The sequence below is a fragment of the Mobula hypostoma genome, chromosome 6 (assembly GCF_963921235.1).
Source record: "Mobula hypostoma chromosome 6, sMobHyp1.1, whole genome shotgun sequence".
Lineage (NCBI taxonomy): Eukaryota > Metazoa > Chordata > Chondrichthyes > Myliobatiformes > Myliobatidae > Mobula > Mobula hypostoma.
This window is the reverse complement of record NC_086102.1, coordinates 105594110-105608540: the sequence shown is the minus strand read 5'-3', so window position 1 is coordinate 105608540 and position 14431 is coordinate 105594110. Positions and strand designations below refer to the sequence as shown.

The window sequence follows — 14431 nt, the reverse complement described above, 5'->3', positions numbered from 1 at the left end:
TTTTAGTTAGTTGCACGGTGGGTTTTTTTTGGGGGGGTGGTTTCCTTTTCTCTATTGATATATATATAAAATTAGTATACTATTATGTTACCTTGGTATGTTATGTTTAAATTACATTGTAGTTTTTTTTGTATTAATATCTTCTGTAATTTTATTATATTCTAACAGTGTATTAGTGTCTATATGGCTTACCTTTTTGTATACTTATTTAATAAAAAGATTTAAAAAGAAAGAGAAATGTGTGAAGTTGCCGTTACTACGGAGAAGGTTCTTGGGAAACTGAAAGGCCTGAAGGTAGATAAGTCACCTGGACCAGTTGGTATACGTCCCATGGTTCTGAAAGGGTGGCTGAAGAGATTGTGGAGGCATTAGTAATGATCTTTCAAGGATCACTTGATTCTGGCATGGTTCCAGAGGAATAGAAAGTTGCTAATGTCACTCTACTCTTCAAGAAGGGAGAGAGGCAGAAGAAAAGAAATTATAAGCCAGTTAGTCTGACCTCAGAGGTTGGGAAGATGTTGGAGTTAATTGTTAAGAATGTGGTTTTGGGATACTTGGAGGAACAAGATAAGAAAAAGGCCCTAATAAGCATGGTTTCCTTAAGGGAAAATCTTGCCTGACAAATTTGTTGTAATTCTTTGAAGAAATAACAAGCCAGATGGACAAAGGAGGATCAGTTAATGTTGTGTACTTGGATTTTCAGAAGGCTTTTGACTAGATGCCACGCATGAGGCTGCTTAACAAGTTTAGAGCCCATGGTATTACAGGAAATATACTAGCATGGATAGAGTATTGGTTGATTGGCAGGAGGCAAAGAGTGGGAGTAAAGGGAGTCTTTTCTAGTTGCCTGCTGGTGACGAGTGGTGTTCCACAGGGGTCTGTATTGGGACCATTGCTTTTTACGTTATGCTGCGCCTATAAAAAGTATTCACCCCACCCCCTTGGAAGTTTTATCATTTTACAGCATTAAATCACAATGGATTTAATTTAGCTTTTTTGATACTGATCAACATAAAAAGACTCTATGTCATAGTAAAACAAATTTCTACAAATTGGTCTAAATTTGTTAGAATTATTAAACACAAAATAATTGATTGCATAAGTATTCACCCCCTTCAAGTTAGTATCTAGTAGATGTGTCTTTGGCAACAGTTACAGCCTTGAGCCTATGTGGATTGGTCTCTATCAGCTTTGCACATCTGGACACTGAATACTCAAGATCTGTCAGATTGCATAGGGATCATGAGAGAACAATCCTTTTCAAGTCCAGTCACAAATTCTCAACTGGATTGATGTCTGGACTCTGACTTGGCCACTCCAGGACATTAACTTTGTTGTTTTTAAGCTACTCCTTTGGCTTTATGCTTGGGGTCATTGTCTCGCTGGAAAACAAATCTTCTCCCAAGTCACAGTTCTCTTGCAGACTGCATCAGGTTTCTGGACTTCTCATATTTTTCTGCATTCATTTTACCCTCTATCTTCACAAGCCTTCCAGTACTTTCTGCAGTGAAGCATCCTCACAGCATGATGCAGCCACCACCATGCTTCACGGTAGGGATATTGTGTTTTTGATGATGTGCGGTGTTTAGCATACCCCAAACATAGCGTTTACCCTGATGGTCAAAAGGCTCAATTTTGTTTTCATCAGACCATAGAACCTTCTTCCAACTGACTTCAGAGTCTCCCACATGCCTTCTGGGAAATTCTAGCTGACATTTCATATGAGTTTTTTTCAACTGTGTCTTTCTCTTTGCCACTCTCCCATAAAGCTGCGATTAGTGAAGCAGCCAGGTAACAGTTGTTGTATGCACAGCCTCTCCCACCTCCGCCCTAGAAGCTTGTAACTCCTCCAGAGTTGGTGACCTCCCTCAATAGTCCCCTTCTTGCACCTTCATTCAGTTTTTGAGGTTGGCCTGCTCTGGGCAGATTTACAGCTGTGCCTTATTCTTTCCATTTCATGATGACTGACTTAACTGTACTCCAAGGGATATTCAGTGACTTGTACATTTTCTTTATCCATCTCCTGACTTGTGCTCTTCAGTAACCTTTTCGCGGAGTTGCTTGAAGTTTTCATTTGATATTATGGTGTAGATTTTGCCAGGATACTGACTCATCAGCAGATGGACCTCCCAGAAACAGGTGCATTTTTACTACAATCAATTGAAACACGACTGCACACAATGATCTCCATTTAACTAATTATGTGTCCTCTAAAACCAATTGGCTGCACCAGTCATGATTTGGTGTGTCATATTAAAGGGGTGAATACTTAAGCAATCAATTATTTTGTATTTTATATTTGTAATTAATTTAGATCACCTTGTAGAGATCTGTTTTCACTTTGACGCACAAGTCTTTTTCTGTTGATTGTGTCAAAAAAAGCTAAATTAAATTCACTGATTCAACATAGTAAAATAATAAAACATGAAAATTTCCAAGGGGGTCAGTACTTTTTATTGGTACTGTATCTGAATAATTTGGATGACAGAATTGATGGCTTTGTGGTCACGTTTGCCGATAATATGAAGATATGTGCAGGTAGTTTTGAGGAAGTAGAAAGGATACAGAAAGACTTAGATTAGGAGAATGGGCAAAGAGGTGGCAGATGGAATACAGTGTCGAAGTGTAGGGTCGTGCATTTTGGTAGAAGAAGTAAAAGCATAGACTATTTTCTAAATGTAGAGAAAATTCAAAAATCTGAGGTGCAAAGGGACTTGGGAGCCCTTGTGCAAGATCCCTAAAGGTTAATTTTCAGGTTAAGTCGGTGTTGAGGAAGACACGTGCGATGTTAGCATTCATTTCAAGGGGGCAAGAATATAAAGGGAAGGATGTAATGTTGAGGCTTTATAAAGCACTGGTGAGTCCTCACTTGGAGTATTGTGAGCAGTTTTGGGCCGCTTAGCTAAGAAAGGATGTGCTGATATTGGAGAGGACTCAAACAAGGTTCATAAAAATTATTCCTGGATTGAAAGGCTTGTCATATGAGGACTTTTTGATGGCTCTGGGCCTGTACTCACTGGATTTCAAAAGAATGAGGGGTGACCTCATTGAGACCTATCAGATGTTGAAAGGCCCCGATAGAGTGGGTGTGGATAGGATGTTTCCTATAGTGGGAGAGCCTAAGACCAGAGAACACAGCCTTAGGATGGGGGGGGGCATCCTTTCAGAATGGAGATAAGGAGGAACTTCTTCAGCCACGGAGTGGTGAATCTGTGGAATTCATTGCCACAGGCAGCTGTGGGAGCCGAGTCATTGGGTTTATTTAAGGCAGAGTTTGATAGATTCTTGATTAGTCAGGCCATGAAGGGTTATATGGAGAAGGCAGGAGATTGGGCTGAGGGGAAAATGGATCAGCTATGATGAAATGGTGGAGCAGACACGAATGGCCTAATTCTACTCCTATATCTTATGGTCTTATGGATTGTTGGTGTCCAACATCTGGATATGCCGATGGATTTTGGGCCTCTGGACCTGCCTGTACAGACCTCCGACCCTGGGATTCAAGGGAAATTCAAATTTACATCCATGGATTCAAGTCCATTCCTCTGATTACTCGTGCCAAAAACCATTTTCAAGTATTTACCAAATTCCCTTTTAAAAATTATCAAGAGCTTGCTTCTTTCACCTGCTGAGGATGGAGAGTATACTGCATCACACCATGGTATGGAAACACCAATGCCTTTGAACAACAAAGCCCTCAAAAAGTAGTTGATACATTACAGTCCATTGCAGATAAAGACCTCTTCACCATTGAGCACATCAACAAGGAGCATTGTCGCAGGAAAGCAGCATCCATCATCGGGGATCCCCACCATCCAGGCCATGCTCTCTTCTCCCTGTTGCCATCATGAAGGAGGTACTGATGCTTCAGGTCCCACACCACCAGGTTCAGGAACTGTTATTACCCCTCAACCATCAGGCTCTTGAACCAGTGCGGATAACTTATCTCAATCTCACTCATTGAACTGATCTCGCAACTTATGGACTCACTTTCAAGGACACTTCATCTCATGTTCTCGATATTTACTGCTTATTCATTTATTATTATTATATTGTTTTTTTTTCCTTTTTGTATTTGCACAGTTTATTGTCTTTTGCACATTGGTTGTTTGTTCATCTTTGTGTGCAGTTTTTCATTGATTCTATTGTGTTTCTTTGTATTTACTGTGAATGACTGCAAGAAAATGAATCTCAGATAAGTATATGGTGACGTAAGTGTATTTTGGTAATAAATTTACTTTGAACTTCTGGTAGTACAGTTCTGAACATCATAACTTGTACCTTAAATCTTTATCTTTTGAGTTTCAGCCCTTCCTATTAACTCTTAAACAAAACCTTCATGACATTGAATATCTTAATTAAACCACCCCTTAATATTCTCTGCTCCAAGGAGAACAAACCAGGAGATTTTAGGCTCTGCACAAAATCCTCAGTTTTTCGACATGAGACTAAGTCTGGGTCTTATATATCTGAATAATTCATTTTTGAAAGCTTAAACTTAATCAAGTAGTTATGTTTTCAATTATCTAACTGTGTAAGGAAATGCAAAATTTCCTTATGCCTACTCCTATAGCTTGAAACATGTACTACTAAACTGAAAGAAAGTTTCTATCCTACTTTTATAAGACTATTGAAAGGTCTCCTAGTGCAACAAAAAGTGACTCTTGACCTCACTATGTACCTTGTTATGATTGTACACCTTATTGTCTACCTGCACTTCACTTTCTCTGTAACTGCAACATTTTATTCTGCATTCTGTTATTGTTTTCCCATGTAGTAGCTTAATTCATCATTGTAATGAATTGATCTGTATCAACAGTAAGCAAGACATTTTTCACTGTATCTTGGTGCATGTGACAATAATAAACTAATTTACCAGTTCTCTGTTGACATCTGAATGCCAATTTCAAATATCAATAGAGAATTATTGGCGGCATAGTAGTGTAGTGGCTAGTATATTGCATCACAGCTCCAGTGATCTGGATTGAATTCCTGCTAACAACTGTAAGGTGTTTGTATATTCTCTCCATGACTTCATGGATTTCCTCTGGGTGCTTCATTTTCCTCCCACATTCTAAAGGCACACGAGTTAGAGTTAGTAAGTTGTGCACATGCTGTGAAGCGTGGCGACACTTGCAGCCTGTCCTGAAAACATCCTCGGACTCTGTTGGTCATTGACGCAACAACACATTTCAATGTATGTTTCAATGTACATCTGACAAATAAAGCTGATCTTTTTAATTTCTTTAAAAAATTTGAGTGAATAATATTTAGGAAGCGACAAGGCTCGATCAAGTTGCCTTTCATTCTTCTTCACTCCGAAGAGAATAGCACTAGCTCACTCAACCTATCCTCATAAAGCCATGCATAATTATCCTCAAAATGCCTAGGTGATATGTTTCAGATATTCATGAACATTCAAATATGGGGTCAGAATTTCTGGGAAAACTCCATTGCTGCTCTTTGAGATTGTGGTGCAGAATCTAAGTGAGCAGGTGTGGCTATGGTTTGATAGCAATTACACCCTCACTGTATGGGAGTGTAAGTCTGAATTATGATCTTGATTCTCAGACTGTTCTTTGTTGAAGTCAATACTGCCACATGTTGAGCCAAAGCTATATAAAGCCCATTTTTCCAATTATCTACTTTCTTAGAAGTTTGTGCAGATTCAGCATGTCATTTAAAACTTTGACAAAGGTCTATAAATGCATAGTGGGGAGTATCATAACTGGTAGTATAATGGTCTGATATGGAAACACTAATGCCCAAGAAGTGAAAAGGCTACAGAAAATGGTGGAATCAGCCCAGTCCATCATCCCAGACAAAGCTCTATCCACCATGGAGCACATTTATAGGGAACGCTGCAACCAGAAAGCAGCATCTATGATCAAGGACCCCCACCATCCAGGCCATCCAGGAACAGTTAATACAATACAATCATCAGGCTCCTGAGCCTGTGTGGGTCATTCACTTACCAAAATTCTAAACTGATTCCATATGGACTCACTTTCAAGGACTCATTACAGCTCAAGTTCTCAATATTTTGTTTATTTGCGCAGTTTGTCTTCTTTTGCACATTGGTTCTTAGCCTGTTTATGCATTATTTTAAGCAAATTCTATAGTATTCATTATTCCTGTGAATGCTTGCAAGAAAATGAATCTCAACGTAATATATGATAACATTGATAATAAATGTACTTTGAACTTTGAATTGTCTAAGTGGCCTTCTCTTGTAGGTATCGCTGAATGCCATAAAGGCGGTTGAACTGTAAAGCTTGTGATGCTGGGTTTCTGTACCTTATGGGATGATGGAAGTAAAGAAATGAGGAGGTTAAAAAAAAATTACAATAAAATTTTTGTACTCTTGTTCCAGGACCAGTAGTGTCACTGTCAGACCTGAAACTGAATTTCGGTTGTGTGTTCCTCAACGATGCCCTGACCTACACTATGGAAATCAGTAACACATCAGACGTGCCGACGTTTTACCAGTTTGAAATTGACTGCTGCCAAAGTGTGTTTGTTATTGATCTACCATGTGGCTTCTTGGGAGGGGAGTCAACGGAGACACTGAGGATAACATTCCGACCTCCCCATCCCATGAACTACTACAGAAGAGTGGCTTGTCTCATCCATCATCAGGTACAGTGAAGCTTCACATAAAACAGTGCTTGTTATTTCAGTTTGTAAAATTTCATTTGCATCAGTAGGTAATAAGACCATAAGACCATAAAATGTAGGAGCAGAAGTAGGCCATTTGGCCCATCGAGTCTGCTCCGCCATTCAATCATGGGCTGATCCAATTCTTCCAGTCATCCCCACTCCCCTGCCTTTTCCTCATACCCTTTGATGGCCAGGACGATAACAAAAAAGTCTCCTGTAGAAGTAAAAAAATTAACCTGTTTGTAAAGTGACAGTCAGAACATTTCACTTTTTCAGTTCTCCTTTCTGGCTCCCCACTTACCTCTTCTCTCCCTAACTAATACCCGCCTCTGGTGCCCCTCCTCCTTCCCTTTCTCCCATGGTCTACTCTCCACTCCTATCAGATTCCTTCGTCTTCAGCCCTTTATCTTTTCCATCTATCACTTCTCAGCTTCTCACTTCATCCCCCCCCCCACATTTAGTTTCACCTTGTAGCTTGTACTTCTGCCCCTCCCTTGCCCTTCTTATTTTGGCTTCTTCCCCTTTCCTCTCCTGTCCTGATGAAGCATCTTGGCCGAAAAATTGACTGTTTATTCCCTTCCATAGATGCTGCGGAGGATGCCAGGTGACCTGATAGAGGTGTATAAAATGATGAGGCATTGATCGTGTGGATAGTCAGAGGCTTTTTCCCAGGGCTGAAATGGCTAGCATGAGAGGGTACAGTTTTAAGGTGCTTGGAAGTAGGTACAGAGGAGATGTCAGGGGTAAGTTTTTTATGCAGAGAGTGGTGAGTGCGTGGAATGGCTGCCAGCGACGTTGGTGGAGGAGGATACAATAGGGTCTTTTAAGAGAGTCTTGGATAGGTATGTGGACCTTTGAAAAATAGAGGGCTATGGGTAACCCGAGGTAATTTCTAAACAAAGTACATGTTTGGCACAACATTGTGGGCCAAAGGGCCTGTACTGTGCTGTAGGTTTTCTTTGTTCTATGTTCTAAATCTGATAGGAACTGCTGGCATTTCCGGTCAAAAACCTGCATCAGGACTAGAACATAAAACAAAGAATAGATATGATAGTAATGTTTAAGAGGCATTTAGATAGGTAGGGAATGGAGGGATGCTGACCACACGCAGTCATATTGAAGTAGTTTGGGTTGGCATCATACTTGGACATTGTGGCCCAAAGAGCTTGTTTCTGGTCTGAAAACCCATCTGGATCATTTATGTTGTCCAGCAGAGGAAATCTGGCCTGCATGCGACTTCAATACGATTGACTTTGAAACTTTGAAATAATTTAACAAGCCATAAACACAAGAGATTCTACAGATGCTGAAATTCAGAGTAACACACAGAAAGTGCTGGAGGGACTCAGCATCTATGGAAAAGAATAAACAAAATGAGTCCTGATAAAAGGTCTCGGCCCAAAACATCGACTGTTTATTCCTTTCCATAGATGCTGCCTGATCTGTTGAGTTCCTCCAGTATTTTCTGTGTGTTGACCAGAATTTGGAACTTGTTACTTTGTGGTGTGAGCTTGAAGTAAAGAAAAGAGCTGAAATTAATAAGAAACTGGATTTCCTCTGTATTTTCAGCATCTGCACAATCTCTTGCATCCACATCCTGGTTACTCTTTCAGCAAAGAATTTTCTTCTGAGTTCTTTATCAAAGTCAATTTTACAGTGATGCATCAACTGCTTAGGGGCATGTGCAGCCAATGAACATCTAACCATCTAACTTTTCCTATCTTTGTTACAGGATCCCTTGTTTTTGGATTTAATGGGTACCTGCCACTCAGACCAAGTAACACCGGCGATTCTCACGTCAAAGCACCTGGAACTATACCATACCAACATGATACGTGGACTGACCTTCTACCCTCCAGACATACTGACAATGATGCTACAGGAAGGCAAGTTGCGGCTTGATGATGATGGTGCCCTGGTGTTGGCTGCTGAGAAATGCTGCAAGTCCATAGACCTGGAGAGTAATGAGGTAACCGCTTCTCCCTCCTCTCTCTTTTTTTCTGGCCTGGAAGGTTACAACTGGTTGGGTAAATTAGTTTGTTATTGTCACGTGTAGTGAGGTTAGATTGATTCACTGCCTTAGTAAAGCAATCAACATAATCAATGATCCCTTCCACCCTGGACATTCGCTCTTCTCCCTTGTTTCATTGGGCAGGAGGTATAAAAGCCTGAAAGCACTTGCCATCAGGCTGAAGGGCTGCTTCTATTATAAGAGTATTGAATGGTTCCGTGGAACAATAAGCTGGACTCTTGACCTCACTATCTACTTTGTGATTTGATAAACTTGCACCTTATTGTCTGCCTGCATTGTACTTTGTAGTTGTTAGGCTTTATTCTACATTGTTATTGTTTTACCTTGTTGTACCTCCTATGCACTGTATAATGCTTTGACTTGTATGAACAGCATGCAAGACAAGTTTTCACAGAGCCTTCATATATGTGACAATAATAAACCAGTTCCCATTCCATCTATATAATCCATGGACAAGTTGGGCCAAAGGGCATATTTCTGTACTGTATGACACTTTTACTCTATCACTCTTAAGTACTCAGCAGGCCATGCAGCATGTGTGGAGAGAGCAAGAGTCAACCATTTAAACTGATTAACTCTGTTTTTCTCATTCACCTTCTTCTGTTTTTGTTTCAGATTTCCAGAGTCTGCAGGTTTTCCTTTATATTCAATCTACCAGTTGTGTTGACTCTTAAATGCTTCCTGAATTGATTGAACAAGCCCCTCAGTTCAAAACTAGTTAGCAGTGGATGATAAATGTTGGGCCCCAGAGATACCCAAATCCTGAAATACAGTATGGATTAAACAAATATGAGCAAGGTTGATATTTGCTGCTGATCACTAATTGTCCATGAATGCTGCTGGTTAGCTGCATTTTTGAACTATAGCAACACTCACAAAATGCTGGAGGATCTCAGCATGTCAGCATCTATGGAAATGAATAAAAAGTCGACATCTTGGGCCAAGACTCTTCTTCAGAACTGGAAAGGAAGGGGAAGCCAGGTTGATGGGAAAGATAAAGAGCTGGAATAAAAGAATATAGTAGCAGAGGAGAGTGTTCCATGAGAGAAAGAGAAGAGGGAGAGACCCCAGGGGGAGGTGATAGGCAGGTAAGGAGAAGAGATAAGAGACTACAATGGGGTATAGAAGAGAGGGAAGGGGGAGGGAAAAATTATCGAAAGGGGAAATTGATGTTTATGCCATCAGGTTGGATGGGTCTCATCATGGCAGAACTGGAGGCCATGGACGGACATGTCAGAACGGGAATGGGGATAGAAATTAAAATGATTGGTCACTGGGAAAATCCACTTTTGGCAGTTAGAGCAGTGGTGCTCAACGAAACGGTCCCCCAATTTATGTAGGTCTCACTAAGGTAGAGGAGGCTGCATTAGGAGCACCGGATACAACAGATGACCTCCAAAAAGATTCGTAGGTGAAGTGTTGCCTCACTTGGACAACTGGGTCTTTGAATGTAGGTAAGGAAGGAGGTAAATGGGCAGGTGTAGCATTTCTGGCACTTGCAGTGGTATGTGCCAGGAGGGAGGTTAGTGGGGAAGGACAAATGGACAAAGGAATCATGGAGGGAGCGATTGCTGCAGAAAGTGAAGAGTGGGGAGGAGGTAAAGATATGTTTGTTAGTGGGGTCCCCTTGAAGATGGCGGAAGTTGTGGTGAGGACAAGTGCAACTCTATCTCTGTTAAGCCAGTGGCAAGATGGGGTGAGTGCAGATGTTTAGGAAATGAAAAGATGTGGGTGATGGCAGTATCAATGGTGGAGGAAGGGAAACCTCATACTTTGAAGAAGGAGGGCACTTCTGATGTCCTGGAAAGGAAAGCCTCATCCTGTGAACGGATCCTGATCCAGATCTGGGCCGTTCCCTCCAAATATCCGGACCTGCCTCTTGGTTTTTTTGCACTACCTTACTTCCCATTTTTCTATTTTCTATTTATGATTTAAAATTTAAATTTTTAATATTTACTATTTTTAACTATTTTTAATATCTTTAATATTTAATATTTGTAATCAGGGAGTGTGAAGCGCAAAATCAACTATCGCTCTGATGATTGTACGTTCTAGTACCAATTGTTTGGCGACAATAAAGTATAGGTATAAGTATAAGATGAGACAGAGACAAAGGAACTGAGGAAAGGGAATAGCATTTTTACAGGAGATGGTGGAAAGAGATATATGTAGGTAAGATAGCCATGTGCATTATTAAGTTTATAAAAGATGTCGGTAGACAGTTTGTCTCCAGAGATGGAGACAGAGAGATTGAGAAAGGGCAAAGAGATGTCAGAAATGGACCGTGAGTTTAAGGAACACACATAAAACTTGCTGGTGAATGCAACAGGCCAGGCAGCATCTCGAGGAAGAGGTACAGTCGACGTTTCGGGCCGAGACCCTTCGTCAGGACTAACTGAAAGAAGAGCTAGTAAGAGATTTGAAAGTGGGAGGGGGAAGGGGAGATCCGAAATGATAGGAGAAGACAGGAAGGGGAGGGATGGAGCCAAGAGCTGGACAGTTGATTGGCAAAAGGGATATGAGAGGATCATGGGACGGGAGGCCTAGGGAGAAAGAAAGGGGGAGGGGGGAAACCCAGAGGATGGGCAAGGAGTATAATGAGAGGGACAGAGGGAGAAAAAGGAGAGAGAGAAAACGAATATATATATAGATAGATACGGATGGGTTACGGGGGCGGGGGCATTAACGGAAGTTAGAGAAGTCAACGTTCATGCCATCAGGTTGGAGGCTACCCAGACGGAATATAAGGTGTTGTTCCTCCAACCTGACTGTGGCTTCATCTTGACAGTAGAGGAGGCCATGGATAGACATATCAGAATGGGAATGGGACGTGGAATTAAGATGTGTGGCCACTGGGAGATCCTGCTTTCCCTGGCGGACAGAGCATAGGTGTTCAGCGAAACGGTCTCCCAGTCTGCGTCAAGTCTCGCCAATATATAGAAGGCCACATCGGGAGCACCGGATACAGTATATCACCCCAGCTGACTCACAGGTGAAGTGTTGTCTCACCTGGAAAGACTGTCTGGGGCCCTGAATGGTAGTGAGGGAGGAAGTGTAAGGGCATGTCTAGTACTTGTTCGGCTTACAAGGATAAGTGCTGGGAGGGAGATCGGTGGGGAGGGATGGGGGGGACGAATGGACAAGGGAGTCGCGTAGGGACTGATCCCTGCAGAAGGCGGGGGGGGGGGAGAGGGAAAAATGTGCTTAGTGGTGGGATTCCGTTGGAGGTGGCGGAAGTTATGGAGAATTATATGTTGGACTCGGAGGCTGATGGAGTGGTAGGTGAGGACAAGGGGAACCCTATTCCTAGTGGGGTGGCAGGAGGATGGGGTGAGAGCAGATGTGCGTGAAATGGGAGATGCGTATGAGAGCATGGGAGTTGATGGTGGAGGAAGGGAAGCCCCTTTCTTTAAAAAAGGAGGATACCTCCTTCGTCCTGGAATGAAAAGCCTCATCCTGAGAGCAGATGCGGCGGAGACGGAGGAATTGCGAGAAGGGGATGGCAATTTTGCAAGAGACAGGGTGAGAAGAGGAATAGTCCAGATAGCTGTGAGAGTCCGTAGGCTTATAGTAGACATCAGTAGGTAAGCTGTCTCCAGAGATAGAGACAGAAAGATCCAGAAAGGGGAGGGATGTATCAGAAATGGACCAGATAAACTTGAGGGCAGGGTGAAAGTTGGAGGCAAAGTTAATAAAGTCAACGAGCTCAGCATGCGTGCAGGAAGCAGCGCCAATGCAGTTGTCCTTGTAGCAAAGGAAAAGTGAATTTAAGGGCAGGGTTAAAGTTGAAGCCAAATTTGATGAAATTGACACGCTCAGCATGAGTGCATGAAGCAGCATCACTGCAGTCATCAATGTAACACAGGAATAATTAGTCCTGACGAAGGGTCTCGGCCTGAAACGTCGACTGCACCTCTTCCTATAGATGCTGCTTGGCCTGCTGCGTTCACCAGCAACTTTGATGTATGTTGCAATAATTGGGGAGTATTACCAGGAAAGGCTTCGAACATGGACTGTTCTGTGTAGCCAAGGAGAAGGCAGTCATAGCTGGGTCCATGTGGTACCCATGGCTACCCCTTGGGTTTGGTGATATTGGGAGGAGCTAAAGGAGAAATTATTGATGGTGAAGGCTGGTTTTGCCAAACGGAGGAATGTAGTGTGGTGAGATTTGGTTGGGTCCTTTATTGAGAAAGTATGATAGCTTTACCGCCTTCCTAATGGAGGATAGAAGTATGTAGGGATTAGACATCCATGGTAAAATAAGGTAGTCAGGGCCAAGGAATTGAAAGTTGTCAAGGAGAACATGCGAGGTGTTACGGAGTAGATGGGAAGGGACTGAACCAAGCAGAACAGATTGGAACCGAGGTATGTATATACGAGTTCAGTGAAGCAGGAGAAGGCAGAGACAATGGGCCTATCTGAACAGTCAGTTTGAATCTTGGATAGCAGGAAGAAACAAACATTGCAGAGTGGGGCAACTTTGAGCTTAGTGGCAGTAGATGGGCGTTCTCCAGAGGTAATGAGGATGGTGTTGGAGACAATTTTCTGATGGTCAGTAGTGGAGTCCTTTTCAATAGGTAGGTAGAAGGAGGCATCTAAGAGTTGCCTCGTGGCTCCAGCGAGGTAGGAGTCTGTCCACCACACTACAACATGACCTCGTTTCTCTGCAGGTTTCATGGTAACATTGGGATTGGTGCGCAGAGTTTGGAGGGCAGGTGGTTAGGTTTGAGGAAAGAGGGGTGGTGAGGTCCAGCCAGTTGACGTCTCATCAGGAATTAGAGAGGAAAAGATCAAGAGAAGGCAGAGTGAGGTATCCAAGAAGAGGAAGGGATGGAGACAGAAGAAGGAATCATCAGTGTGGGGTAGAGAATCCTTGCCAAAGAAGTGGGTTCGGAGATGGAAGAAGAGTTTGTTGTTGTGGCAGGTGCGGAATTCAAGAGATGCGGGTAAAGGAGGACAAAGGTGAGGATCCTTGCTGAGGATAGAACATTCTGCCACAGAGAGGGGAAGATCAGAGGGAATGGTGAAGACACAGCAGTATCTTTTCTCTTACCCTTCCCTCTTCTTCTATTCCCTACTCTGGCCTCTTCTCCTCACCTACCTACCACCACTCCTTGGTGCCCCTCCCTCTTCCCTTGATCCCATGGTCCACAATCCTCTCCTATTAGACTCCTTCTTTTCCAGCCCTTTACCTTTTCCACTCAGCTGGCTTCACCTATCACCTTCTAGTTCTCCTTCTTCTCTTCCCATCTTTCTATTCTGGCATTTTAGAAACATAGAAACATAACAAACCTACAGCACAATACCTTTGGCCCACAAAGCTGAGCTGAACATGTCCTTACCTTAGAACTGCCTAGGCTTACCCATAGCCCTCTTTTTTTCTAAGCTCCATGTATCCATCCAGGACTCTCTTTAAAGACCCTATCATGTCCGCCTCCAAAAAAAAAACACTGCCGCCAGCAACCCATTCCACGCAGTTACCACTCTCTGCGTAAAAAACTTACCCCTGACATCTTCTCTATACCTCCTTCCAAGCACCCTAAAACTATACCCTCTTGTGCTAGCCATTTCAGCCTTGGGGAAAAAGCCTCCGACTATCCACACGATCAATGCCTTTCATTATCTTGTACACCCCTGTCGGGTCACCTGTCATCCTCTGTCGCTCCAAGGAGAAAAGGCTGAGTTCACTCAACCTACTCTCATATGGCATGCTCCCCAATCCAGACAACAGCCTTGTAA

At 42.6% G+C, this 14431-nt stretch overlaps 1 protein-coding gene across 1 annotated transcript in view; it reads left to right on the top strand.

Annotated features, from left to right (window-relative positions):
• cfap65 (cilia and flagella associated protein 65) overlaps positions 1 to 14431 on the top strand; it is a 222722-nt gene that overhangs the window by 66385 nt on the left and 141906 nt on the right. Inside the window, exons 10-11 of the mRNA XM_063049965.1 lie at positions 6374 to 6639; positions 8393 to 8629. Of these exons, the coding sequence (XP_062906035.1) occupies positions 6374 to 6639; positions 8393 to 8629 (503 nt within the window). The remainder of the gene's footprint in view (positions 1 to 6373; positions 6640 to 8392; positions 8630 to 14431) is intronic.